We start from the raw sequence: 14785 nt of genomic DNA on the forward strand, positions 1-14785 counted from the left end.
GTATACGGTACATTATACAATAACAGCTACAGTATGGTATTGACACCCACAAGCCAAACTGGGAGGTTTAGTTCTTGATGCCTAAAGATTACAGGTACAGTATTTCATGTTGAGTGAAAGTTAACTGTGCATTCATACAAATGCGAAAGTTTAATTGAGAGGAAAATATAGTATTGGTAATCAGTGCATTACAAAATGCAATAAAATAAGGTAATGAAGTTTTTTATGCTACAAACATGTTTTGTTGGCACAGTACAGAACACAGTAAAAAATTGCTTACATTATTAACCCTTTCAGTTTTTTAAAACTTATCAGTTACACTACACTAGAATTTAATTAACAGTTTACTGTGATTTTATTTGGGTTCTATTATACTAAATAATCAGATTTAAGTACATTACTACGTTAAATCCTTTTTCTTACATTGCATGTGGGGTTTTTAATATGTTTTAATCTTTTACGTATACTGTTTGCATTATCCAAAATTTCGGATTACCAGGGTACTACATAAGGGCCAAGTATCTTCCGCCAAAATACCTCAGTAGAATTGTAATGTATTTAAAAGTTGGTCACTTTTGACACGATTACGAAGACGTGATCAAAGTAAAATTTAGTGCTAGTTCAACAAAAGTAAATAAATATATCTTTATAAATACATTTTTATTGCTAAACAGATTGGTGCTCAATATGCAATGTGATTACTATCACCTTTCAAATCTTTGAACTAAATAATTAGTTTTCACTTTTTTATTTTCTATTTTTAGAGTTTGCCTTGTCTTTAAATCTTAACATGCTGAATAATTTTTATGTTAATTACTGTATTTGAATAATAGCTAATTATTTTGTTACAGAAATCTACCGTATCGTATCTCAGAAGCAGATCCCGGACAGCCCAGACGAAGATACGCCGTCCGGCAATATGAAACCCATCCACGTTGAGCCAACGGACGAGAGCAGTGCGGCCAAGAAGGCGTGCTGTACACCTTAAAACGAGACAACTTGGGACAGTGTTTCTGAGGAGTGATTTGTTAATGTGTGAACGAATTGTCCCTGTGAAAGTAACTCAAGGGAACTGCTGCAAAGTTTCTAAGGAAACTTAAAGGGGTTGGGAAGTTGATGTACAGCATTGTGCATCGGGAATTTCAGTAATAATTACTACAAAAAGTAAACTAGCAAGCTATCACCGGTATTTCTTTGTGTTATGTAAAAAAAGATTACGTAAAAAAATAACTGACCGGCCTTCTCTGTTCATTGCTCTGCAAATAAAAGTAATGGTTTCATCTGTGGATGAGCCACAAGTAGTACGAAACACATTCCTTGCATCACTGTTGTTGTTTTTTTTTTTATGCAGCAACAATCATGCCATTGGAAAGTTATAATTTATTTATATGCACCTGAATATATTTAGGATATTGGTTTATTATTGAATTATTCTTGTGTAGATTTATTATTATAAAAGACTTTACTCCTAATAAGGTTTGAACTCGAGTGAAAACATTTCTCATTGTTCAATTTAGGTGAGTTGGTTTGTACAGATAATTGAGATTTTTTGCTGTGTGATCTTTACTGTAGTTAACACTGCTGAGATATATATATATATAAAATAATGAAATGTACCATGCCATAATATTTTACACTGAACAAATTGTGTTGAAATGGGAATGAAGTGGATGTAAAAAGAAAATAGTGAGGCACATAAATTGATGTTTATAAAAGCAATGATGTATGTGAATGAAAGAAACACTTCATGCATTGATATTTTTTATGCTTCTGTTTATGATGCAGAATAATATATAAGCATTTTTCTTGAGTATTAAAATTCTGCATGGTGCTGTGTTTAACAAAAAGTAAACCTCTTTGAGCTCATTGCACGCAGTCCAGTCTACTAGAGCGATGTTGTTATTTTTGTATTATTTTTTATTGTTGAATTTGCTTCTGAAGAAGTGGATTTAGGAACTACAACATTGCTTTCAGAATGAGCTTACTTCATCTGCAATCACGTTGTCCTTTATTATTATTTTTTCAAATGTTGTTGCTAAAGTGAAGGACTCCTTATGTTGTACATTCAGATTATGGCCCTAATAAATCACTTATTCAGTAATGTGTCAGTGATAACCATTTGCTAAGAAACATTTTACTCTAATTTGTCTTTAAAACGAAGTCCTGTTCTTTGTAACAGTAGAAAACGGGAATAATGTAAGCTGTAGTGTTCTCGTGAACATTCATTGCTGTTAAGTTTAGAGCTGTGGTAATTTTCTTTGTAGAATTGATGGTTATTAATGTTTTTTATATGAATACATTGCTATCATAGGAATATAACAGTGCTAGCTATTATTTTTGACTGAAAAAATTGGAATATATTCTATGAAATTGCTTGCTATTGATTTGCTGTTTGTCTAAAATTGCTCTTGCTTAGTTGCATTTGTTAAAACCACTTTTAGTGCCTCTTTGCCTCTTCAGAATGCTTTAAGGTTTGCAGGCAGACAGGGTAAGACTGAAGATCTTTAACCCTTCATTGCATAGATTTACATATTTAAGACTGAAGATTTCGAGGAATAAATGTCTTCTGGAAAGAGTAGTATTTCTTATTTACTTCTTTTCATCTTGGGTATTCAGTTATTGGAAGAATCATTGAACAAGAATAGGGAAAATGGTAAGGTCAATTCACTGTGTAGGAAATAGAAAAGTAGCTCAAGATTTAAATATCTAATAAGCTACATTATCTTTATTTAGATTTCAAAGTTTCGTGTGGATTGAAATAGTCAAAACTGGTTAGGACATTTTTGTGGGGACCAAAAAATAACTTCACAAAGGGGAAACTTGCTAAAAAATTGCACAGTTAAATTTAAGGTTAGGTTTGACTGTACGAAAATTACAATAAAAACAAAGAAAGAACCATTTACAATTATAATTACTGTAATTGAATGAATAATAGTACATTTTAAAAACAGCAACATTGTAAAACAAGGATAAACCTTCTTAGAAACATGAACTACGATCAATATTTGCATGAAAATAAAAATATGCACAAAAATTGTCAAGAATTTCATGTAGAATAAACACACATTTAAAAATTACAGTAACTTGCATATATTCACTTGCATTTAAGAAACATGTTTAAAGTAGACTGCTGCTGCTTCCGTCCCAAATTACAGTATAGAGTTTGGTAGTATAATTCGTTACAGTCGTTCTTGATAAAACATGACACATAACATCGTGCTATGTCCATAGATTCTACTGCTGCTGAATGTGTTGTTATTGCTGTTCACAGGTCTCACCAGTTTCATTTACATACTCTAGTTCACGCTCATTACTGTCTTTATCAATTGTCAGCTGTTCATGAATTTAGTCTGTCTACACTTCGCAGGTTGCAACATTATCACTAGGAGGCAGATTTCGATGATGTCATATTTTTCCCTTAACATTAAATTTTATAGTCTTGTATTTTCAACACGTTTCCAAGCATGATAATCAAAATTAAACAGGTTTTATTGGGAATATAAATGCATATTTAGGCTTTCTTAAGTTTTATGGCATATTTTGAACAAAATATCATTATAATGGTATATTTTGGTAATTTTCATTTGAATTTCGTTTTATAAAAATCAGAATAAGCTCTAGAAATTATTTTTCAGGATAGACTGGAATATACTACTGAAGAACCATTCCAAAGTAGTGTATGGAATGTTTAACAGGTAGGAGCTATTGTTTGTTAGCTGGGTTAATTCCTGGAAACCGGGATATTGTTTCCACTGAAGCAGAGGTAATTCTGCCGTTATTTGTCATTGTTCTTATCTTTCTCCTTCGCCCTTCCCTTTTCCACCTTCAACACACTGAATGACCTTGGTCATTAGGGAGCTTCAGTAATTCAGTTCCTTTCAATATGCCTAAAACGAAAGTCTCAATTTGTGGGAAGTTGCGAAGTTTTGTTCGCGAGTTCGGTGAAAACATATTCAGTACGGATGGAGTGATATTATTCTGTAAATTGTGCGAGGTAAAAATTACTGCCGAAAAACGCTTCTCTGTGCAACAACATTGTACTACTGTAAAACATAAGAATTGTGTAACTAGATATTCTGCACTCAAAAATAGGCAAAGTCTGCTATTCGAAACCCCAACATCAAGTTCACGGTGTTCACAATTCTCACAAGATCTTGCAAGATAATGGTTTCGTCTAATATTCTTTTAAAGAAACTTAACAGCCGAAGCTTCAGATAGTTTCTTGAAAAATATACAAAGCATCCTGTTTCCAACGAATCTACTCTCAGGAAGGACTATCTGACCCCTTGTTATGAAGAGATGTTGGATATAATAAGGCATGGCGTGGGAGACAGTAAGATATGGGTTTCAATAGATGAGACCGCAGATGTGGATGGAAGGTATATAGCAAAGTAGCTTATGTACCCGTGCTTCGCTATGGAATTTTACCTTGTATACAGAATTCTAGGTTAGGTAGTGTACACGTTGTGAGCAAGATTGTACAGTAGAAGTCAGTTATAGCGAGAATTCACAACAGCGAAAAATTCACTTGCTATAACGGATTGTCGTTATATCCGATTTTTGTATAAAAGTCGGAAAACGCTTCATGCACATTAAAATCGGTATGAAACGGCAATCAGTTTGTTCAAAACTTGTGTTTCCGCAGATGATATCCACACTACGGCTTAAGTGTTTATTTTTCGTAATCCAATTCTAGGTGAAAGTGTATGTTTAATTTATTTCTGAAAAAAATATAGTAGCGTATTTCTCCGAATCCAAGATGAACCCCACTTTTCCCTTCAAAAAATTTAAATCAGGCTCAAAAAGAAGTGTGTAAAATCATATGAATGCCTTGTACAGTAGGCTTACGCATTTTTAGACTATTTTTAAATGCCGAACATTGACTTTCGTCACTCCTTTTTTTTTTTTTTTTGCGGCTGCACAATTATTCTTTATTTCCGCGGGTTTAAGGGCCATTAACTTAACATTGGCATCATAATACCAAAGAGAACTCATTGAAAATTTTCCGGCAATACCTATTCCATGCGTCTCTACAATACAACGATCCATCAGGAAATTATTCTTGCTATCTATAAAACTGTTACTTTTACGCAGCGTCAGATATAGCCGGCTACCGCTACATGCACATCTTGCTTGTCGGGTTCGGCCAAATTCAGCGGCTAGCGATGTATAGGCCTAATCGCAAATGTTGAAAGTCAACGAACAAGTTTGTTGCGCCACGGTATGGCCATTTCGCCCTTGCGTTTTTCGTCCACATACCTCACAATTTCACCTTCGAATTCTTTAAAGCGTCCTTGTTGCGGACCACTGAATGCATTTTTTGTGCAGTACGCATTTTTTTTAGCTCTTTGTCTTCACGCTAACGTCAAATATTGGCTTTAGTTAGGCCTCTGCTGTATTTTCTTGCGGCTGCACAATTATTCTACATTTCCGAGTGTTTAATAAACATTAACTTAAAATTGGCATCATAATATCGACTAGAACCCGTTGAAAATTTGCCGGCAATACCTTTTCCACCTATCTTTACAATACGACTATCCATCACGAAAATATTCCTGCTGTGTATAAACCTTAATTTTACTAAGCGTCAAGTACAATAGACGCGTTATGACTCTGCCACTGAGTAGCCATGGCTTTTCTAAGAATTCGAAGGGTTGCATGTTTTGATGCCATTCTGCAGATTTGAGAAACACACAGGCACTGCACAACCGGTTGTCGCGGCTAGCGATGTGTAGTAAAGATGATATAGATGTTGATTCCCATAGGGAACTTAAAAATATTTGTCCTCAATGAGTAAATTTATAATACCAATATAATGGTCCGTTATTGGACATTATAAATTTTCCAGTTAACTCATTCTTGGTTGCCTGCGCTTCACCCTCGTGTGCTAAGTTGGGCTCGTCAGTTGGGACTTAGCACACCTCCCAAGACGCAAGGCTAGTGCATACCGTGGAGACATAGTTCTCATAGTGCATTGGCACTGCTGGTAGCTTCAAGTGGCCTATGCAGTAGCCTCCACGGTATGCACTAGCCTTGGGTCTTGGGAGGTGTGCTAAGTCCCAACTGACGAGCCCAACTTAGCACACGAGGGCGAAGCGCAGGCAACCAAGAATGAGTTAACTGGAAAATTTATAATGTCCAATAACGGACCATTATATTGGTATTATATGAAGTAAAGAGGCGGTCGTTTATTGTCAACGAGTTCTGCGCGTGTGAAAAGAAGCAGCGTGGTTACCGCAGTAGTTGCTAGGGGTATCCATTAACTTACTGTTAGGCCGCGAATGCAACAACTCTTGAGTTTTCGCATGAGATTCTGAGAAAAAAGTCTTGGATTTGGAAAAATACGGTATCACTCTAGAGATTTATGTGGCAAACGCCTCAGCTTTCTTCTTCAAGCAGCGTCACTTAACATAACCGTATATGTGCCCTATCATAAAAACATATTTGAAATGCATGTGGAGAAATAACCTCCTCGCGAAAAATTTACATGTAAATAGCCGTAACTAAACGGGAGAAGATATCAAATATCCTCTGAAATCAGTGATGTACTCTGCCATATCTTGAGGTGTATCACATTCTTACTTAATTTCCGATATAATATTAAAATTAAGATATCGTTTAATTTAGTCTTTATTTTTAACGAGTTAACAACTGCTATCGGCCACACTATTTACGCATTTATTACGAAAACATGTTATCCTCTTTCATTTTGAGTTTTCTTTAGAGAACAGCAGTCGATGGGTATTACTAATCAACTCCAACATTGCCTTTGAATGTCAAGGAGAGAGCTCGCAAGTGCACAAAGTGAAAAAACTATACCGTACCGAAGATGATCGATCGCATTTTGTTGCAAACATTTCAGTTTTCTTATTCAAACAGCATCACGTATCCTAACTTCATCGTACTATACGTATGATGAAAACACACTTAAAGTGCCATTAGAGAAATTATAACTTTCCCGCTATAAATTTTCATAATAGCCTTTCCGTAATTTAACCAGGCGCGACAAAATATAAACTAACCTCTGAAATCAATTAAACACTCTGCCATATCTCGAGGTGTATCCCATTCTTACTTAAGTGCAGTATTTAGCCTCAAAATTAAGCGGTCGTTTAGTCAGCCTTAATTTTTAACGACTGAACAACTGTTATCGGACACGTTATTTACGCATTTATTACGAAAATATGTTCTCTTTCATTTTGAATTTTCTTTACGGAACAGCTGTCGACGGGTATTACTAATCGACTCCAACATCGCCTTCGAATGTCGACGAGAGAAATCGCTAGTGCACATAGCGAGGAAACGATGCCAAAGGTAATCAATCGCATGCAATATCATCGCTGTGGTGCATAAATATCGGTAACGGAAAACGCACGCACGCTTAATCGCTCGTAATAACGGATGCGCCAGTGATAGGGTTGTCGCTGTAACCGAAGGACGATACACAGTTTAATATAGGAATTTTGAAGGGGCAGAAAAAAGTCTTTGCTGTAATGGAGTTCTCGTTATATACCGTACTCGCTATAGCGGACTTCTACTGTATTAAATTGCATTGCTCTTCACGTTACCCTAGAAACGCGACGGGGAATTCACCAAACGTCTTTTCTCATATGAAAACTGTGTTAGGGCATTTGCATTGTAAAGGTAGGCCCGCTTACCTACCATCAGTCACAATCAGGATGAGGAGTTTTTATTATAATGTCAGACACTCACACTCCACCTGTCTTTTTATATCCTCAGAAAGACTGTCTTAGTGGTTTACCCAACTGAAATGAACATAGCTCACTACAATGACGTCAGTAGGAATGGCGCGTTTAAAAGCAATGCTTCCATATGAAATAGTTGATCAAATGAAAAACCACACATTTTCTCACTTTTAACGATAGCTGCCGATCTGGTAGTCCAAAGTTCCAGAGCTGGAACGACCAAGCAGCAGACAGCCGTGATCCGTGAACACCCTTCGTCTTTTTTCGGTGGGGGGAGTCGAATAGTGGAGAGTACCAGGGCAAAAACTGTCTTTTTACTAATGTTTCCTAGGAGTACCCGATGAGTCAGAAAATCCCAATTCAATACACTGGCGGCAGAAAAAATCTATCTGACTTGGAGGCAAATTTTTCCTCCAAGCCAGAGAAGAAACCCCCTCCTCACTGCTAATTTGGAATAAAAATTAATGTAGAATTTAATAAAAGTGAAGAGGAAGAAGTTTTCGTAAGAAACGGCTCTTTTCCGGGTTGAATTTTAGGTTGTTTAGTGAATTGTGGAGCTATAATTTGGAATAGACCTAAATTGTAATTCTAGACCAGGTGATACTACTACTATTACTACTACTGCTACTAAGTGAGCCTCTGGCTTAAGTGGGCACACTGCTCATTCAAAACAGCTCGTCAGAGTAGGGATCGAATAGCTGGAATACCATGATGAACCAGTATTGTGGCTACTCCAACCACTACTCTTATACCTTCATATCTTCCACACAATATAAATAACATTTGTTTGAGCGCCAGTTGCTTTTTAAAGAAAAACAACAAAATTCGGTAGAGCATACCTCTTATATCAATTATCTCAAGGCGTGAGGTGATAAACTCACATATCTGGCAATATACAGGGATATGGATCAGGACAATATTAAATTACTGTTGCATTTCCACAATTGAGGATTGTACATGGAGATGGAATCACTTATTATAATTAAAATAAAACTGAGTTTATGACTATAATTTATGTCACAATGAACAATCATTGACGTCTTTTAATTTTAAAAAAAATATATATATAGTGAGATTTGCGGTACTAATAAAAGGAAAATTTAATCTAAACAAAAAAAGCTATTGGCATGAACTTGAAGTGAGATGTGATATCGCCGCTGATTACATTCTTCTTCATGTTATGAATGCATAACATGTCTGATGCTTTAATTACCTGATGTCTGCATACACCGCTGTTGAACTTGAAATTCTTGGGAAAACCTATGAGCTGAAGTCGGGAGCCGTCTGCTGTTATCTTCTTATATAACAAGGAGTTGGCCTACATACCATGTACGCGTGTAGGGAGCTCCAATGTAATTACGTCCACTCAATATAAGTAATTGACAATATTATTGAAACATCTTGTGCAGTCCATCCTCACAAGAAGATGTTTCTTTATCAGCATAGTACCCGTCTCTGCTCGGATACAACCACCTCTTGTAGACCTCCTCGATTATTACAAGACCTCTTGAAAACACAACTCTTAGCTCTGACCATCACTCTAAGACCACTTCTTCCATTTGATACATCTGACTGTTACATATGATCTGAATACCTCTCACCACCGTTGCATCGACTTTTATAACCTCGCGATGACGACTCATCTCCCTACTCTCTGTTCATCCCTTCCACTTCAACATACAGTAGCTGGCGAATACTGACACTTGGTCGCAATCCCGTGCCCACGCACTTATGTTCTCAGTCAAGTGTTGTCTAAGCGTGCCCAAGCGGATTGCAGATGACTAAGTTTCATGCGTCACCGGGAATTCTACTTGCACACAACATTCTCAGTTAAACATAGCCTCGATTGCAAAATACTATGCCAGCTCATCTAGCCAGAGTTACAAGCCATAGCATGACTATATGAAACCAACAAATCTCACAACAATACAGAATAATTACAAACAAATTTCACTTAACCTATGATTAAATACAATAATATGCGTGATGACTAATTATTACAGTCTAAATGATGAGAAACAGAATATAAAATCTAATGAATCGGGTTAATAATGATAATAATAATAATAATAATAATAAATACTGAATGGAATCTGTAACCCTGTTGTACGGTTACAGTATGTTAGGTACAACAAGAGGGCATTCTCTTTCAACAATCTTAAGATGCATGTGGTCATAAATTGCCACAATTCTGATAATGGAGACTAGATCAGGTATGAAAGTTTAATTCAAATAACTTATGTTTTGTGTATAGATTAAAACTGATTGAATATTGAACAGTGAAAGTAACTGTAGTGTTTGTCTTCCACAGAGTCCGTCCTTGCCTAGGAATATGCAGTGTAACCTTAGCTTCATGAAATATTCATAATTTTAGTTGATTTTGGGTTAAAGATTTGGAAGAATTAAAACTTTTTAACTCTAAATTAATTGCAGCCTGTAGCAATCGTAATAAAAGTGTTTCTATGTAACGTAGTTGCTATTCATTAAGTCATATTTTGAATTTTATAGGTCATGTGTTTATGTTTTTAGGTCATAAATGCATACATATTTCATACATTTTAGGTCATAGAAGTCCGTCCCCTAGTCATCACATATGTGGCAAAATTTGCCTCTTCCATAATTTCCATTGAAATATCAGTGGCTGAATGAACGAAGCCCACTTTGCAGAAACAGTTTCAAATAGTGGTCTCTCTAACAGATTTCCTAGCACATTTTAATAACTGCATGGCATCCAAAATTGAGATTTTACTTGAAGGCGTTCCCAGGAAAGCCAACTTCTTCCCTTTTGTCTGTTTCACACACCAGATGATGCCCTGGTGCAAGGTTTTGATATGGCTTGTACAGTTCATGGGAAGAAACACTACAGGTATATTTCTCAAGATGTGTCGGTTGATTGTGCAGCACATCGGGCAATGAACAATACGAATTTCCTCTGCCACACTCCCATTCTGGCATTAAGTGTTCGCAAGAAGTTCTCAAAAATTGAAGATGTCGTGCAGGCATTGGTATTTGCCATCTACTGACATGGAAAGGTAGATACATTCTTAAAACTGCACGTATTTTTCCACTTCCCTATTGTGAGCGGCGTTAATTTCTCCATACCACACTCGTTGCAGCATAATAGTACTGTTAGTCTTCCTTTACTGAGTTTACCTCCATGGCAGTTCTCACCCTTGAATGTGTACGTTTTATCAGGGAGGAGCTGAAATACATCCCCAATTCATTTCCATTAAAAATATCATGGCTGTAGTCCTTTAAGATTTCCGGTAGTGTCACATCTCTGTGTGAACATTATCATTATGGACACTTGCAGCCTCGCTACATATGGATTTGTATGAAAGTTTATGCCTTCTTTTTTTTTAAACATTAAAGCCATCCATGAGATGCCTTGATGTTACATTATCTTGTTTTGGTGGCCAAGAGTGATGCTGTGGCCCATGTCATTGTTTCATCAATAGGAATATTCAGAGCCCTAGCTTGTTTAAACCATTTCACCAGAACATCTAAATCTTGAAACTGGTTTTTACAAACATGATTCGTCGTCCTGCCGGACAAGCATTTCGATCTTCTTTCAGGTGTTTACAGTTGTCATAGAAATTTCAGGTATCTGGTTAATTTGTGCATGTTTGATGTGTGGATTGATATCCACTTTCTCAATAAACTTTAATTTTTCATCATTTGTAAACTTTAATTATACATTTTTCTTCTTCTCCATAAGTGAATATCCTGCAAAACACTATGCATAAAACAGTATGCCTAATTTACATATGTTATGCAATTCACTTTCATACAATTAAGCACAAACACATCAGCTGAGCTACTGTTGTGTGATCCCAACAACCACAAGAAAGACTGGCTTGGGACTGACGCTCCCTGTATTTGTAGGCAGACATGCTCCCGCTCTACACAATCCGGTGCCACAAAATTTATCTAAGAAATCCTTGTCCAAACCAGTTGTCGCTGGCGCATTGTGCTTGCAACATAGCCTGGTAAGCTAATTTAACCCTTTGGCCTACCATTACTTGTGAAAGGAAATATTCTCTTGCATACCATTTATTTTTTGGTCACTTTAACATAAGTTTGACTAATCACATACATAAGAATACACAGAGCAAACTGAGCTTTTAGCTCGTCTATAGTAACAGGAAACAAATGTTTTTGTTCGTAAGTATGACTGGTTTCAAGGGAAGCAGATAAATTAGCAAGAAATGTAGAGGCATAGGCATTAGTTTCCTTGGTAACGTGATCCCAGAACACTGGGGTTAGAAATTCATTCACTATGTCCATTTCTTTTGGATTATTACCCAACCCCATCCTCACTATAGGGTGAATTTCAGAAACTAGTTTGCATGTTACAGAAACAGGCTTATTGTTAACAAGGTCACAATTCCAAGTATCATTGTACTAAACTTCTCACCCGCCCTTGCTGCATTCTGGTTTTGTCACGTAGTTTCAGTTGGTACTATCATCTCGGAACTGAAATCTGAATCACTTTCATCACTGTCAGTTGAAGTATTTTCACTCTCCTGAGAATCACTTCCACTTTCAACATCACCATTTTCAAGCCAGTTACGATAACCTCATCCATTCCGCGCTTGGATGCCGCCATGATTGCATTCAAAATTGTTAGGTATGGGGATCCACCTATTCAATACAAGAAATAAAGATAATTATAAAGTCATCACATATTCATTTTATTTGGGGCTGGTTTCAGCAATAGGGTATGCCATCATCAGCCTAGGAAGTAAGACAAAGACATTGGTTATAGAGTACATTTACATTTCTAGAAATTATTAACAATACTTTTTAAATGTACATGCTTGAACTGAATTACTTTACATATGTAAAAGGTTTTTTATCATTAAAATTGAATATAGAAAGGTGTACACCAAAATATTTGTACAGTTTAAATTACCAAAAGTGGAATGAGCTTTTTTCACATTGTAAGAACAATATGGGTCGTAGCTACTTTGTAGTCATCTATATATATAAAATAAGAGTTTTGTCTGTACATTGCTCAGAATTTGAAAAGAATGGTATTTCTATATCGGTCATGTCCATAGTAACAAGGAAATGTACTTTTTACCTTTCCGTAATGTCTGTCTGTATGTATGTTCACGCATCACGAGAAAACGGCTGAAAAAATTTTAATGAAAATCGGTATTAAAGTCGAGGGATGAGCCACTACAATCCAGGCTATAAATCATTTTATTCACGCTGAGTGAAATGGTAGTTTAGGGGAAGGCCTAAAATTTAACTCTCAAATATTTATATTATTAGTGGCCCTATTGGTAAATACTATATTAGTAAAGTTATATAGAAATTAATTTCCGATCAGTTATGCCTTATACAGTTTTACCGTACCGGCTCTGATAACACAGATATTAATGAATTTGTATTTTTGTTGCTAAGTCCATATCAGCGCCGAGCCACGAGAAAATGGGTTAACGGAATTGAATAAAAATCGGTATATAGAGTCGGGGAATAAGAAACTACAGTCTAGGTTATAAATAATTTTATTCACCCTAGACGAAATGGTAGTTTAGGGGAAGGCGCCTAAAATTTCATTTTTAAATACCGGTACCTGTGATATTGCTGTTATCGAAAAGTACTACATGACAAAACTTATAGAGAATACAATTTCCGATCACTTACGTTTTATTCAGTTTTACCATACCGACTATGATAAGAGTGGTATTTCAGAGTCGAAAGAAAAATAAATGGGAAGGCCTACAATGTCGAAAGCGCATAACACTGATAAACAATAGCATTACCTTGACCATTGTTTGTTGCGATGTTCTCTGTCTCTTATCGTGCCACTCAACTCCGATAGATGGGATTACTACTGCGTACTGAGTATAACAGCCTGACTGAATATTGGCGGAAAATAGCTGGGGAGTTAGAAAACTTTCTCCTTTAGCATGCCATTCCTCTGGTTCATACATTTTCTGATACTGCAGGTACGAAACACACTGGTTCGTCATAGAATTCCAGCTGTTTGATCCCTACTCTGACGTGATGATCTGAATGAGCTGTATGCACACTTACGCCAGAGGCTCGCGTAGTAGTAGTAGTAGTAGTAGTAGTAGTAGTAGTAGGACCTGGTCTAGAATTACACTAATAAGCCAATTCCAAATTATAGCACCACATTTCACTAAATAACTCAAAAGTCAACCCTGAAAAGAGCCGTTTCTTAAGAAAATCTTCCTCTTCACTTTTATTAAATTCTACATTCATTTTATTCCAAATTAGCAGTGAAGAAGAGGTTTCTCCTCTGGCTTGGAGGAAAAAAATTGCCTCCAAGTCAAATAGATTTTTCCGTCGCAAGTGTAGTGAGTAGAGATTTTCAGACTCATCGGGTATTCCTAGGAAACAGATTAGTAAAAGGGCTTAGTTTTTGCCCTGGGACTGCCCACTATTCGACTCCCCCCCGGAAAAAGACAAAGATTGTTGTTCACGGATCACGACTATCTGCAGCCTGGTCATTCCAGCTCTGGAACTTTGGACTGTTAGATCGGCAGCGTAGCACTGTTGGTTAAAAGTAAGAAAATGTGTGGTTTTTCATTTGATCGAGTATTTCACATGAAAGCATTGCTTTTAATCGCACCATTCCTATTGATGTCATTGTAAATTGTAAATGTTCATTTCAGTTGGGAAAACCACTAAGACTGTCTTTCGGAGGATGTAAAAATGCTGGTGGAGAGTGTCTGCCATTATAACGAAAACTCCCCTACCTTATTGTGACTGATGGTAGGCAAGCGGGCCTACCGTTACAATGAAAATTCCCTAACCCTGTCTTCATATGAGAAAAGACGTTTGGTGACTTCCCCCTCGCGTTTCTAGGGTAACGTTAAGAGCTATATAATTTAATACAATCTTGCTCATAACGTTGTACACTACGTAACCTAGAATTCTGTAGACAATGTAGAATTCCGTAGTGAAGCACGGGTACATCAATTAGTAATGGTATAAATAAAATTAAGTTTCTTAATTCAGTAATAACATTTGCAGTCACTGTAGATAGGCTGATGGACTAGTTACAACAACTATTTGTTTACTTAAAAGTTCCTCATAGATGT

General features: G+C 36.4%; 1 protein-coding gene across 2 annotated transcripts in view; it reads left to right on the plus strand.

Annotated features, from left to right (window-relative positions):
- The window catches only part of Rab11 (RAS oncogene family member Rab11), a 128833-nt gene extending 126255 nt beyond the window's left edge, over window positions 1-2578 (plus strand). The window contains exon 5 of one of the 2 annotated variants that reach the window (XM_067157170.2): window positions 852-2578. In XM_067157170.2, coding sequence (XP_067013271.1) covers window positions 852-988 — 137 coding nt within the window. In that variant the 3' untranslated portion in view covers window positions 989-2578. The remainder of the gene's footprint in view (window positions 1-851) is intronic. The other variant, XM_067157163.2, reaches the window with a different exon arrangement.
- Window positions 2579-14785: the final 12207 nt, after the last annotated feature.

The sequence above is a fragment of the Anabrus simplex genome, chromosome 1, assembly GCF_040414725.1.
Source record: "Anabrus simplex isolate iqAnaSimp1 chromosome 1, ASM4041472v1, whole genome shotgun sequence".
Lineage (NCBI taxonomy): Eukaryota > Metazoa > Arthropoda > Insecta > Orthoptera > Tettigoniidae > Anabrus > Anabrus simplex.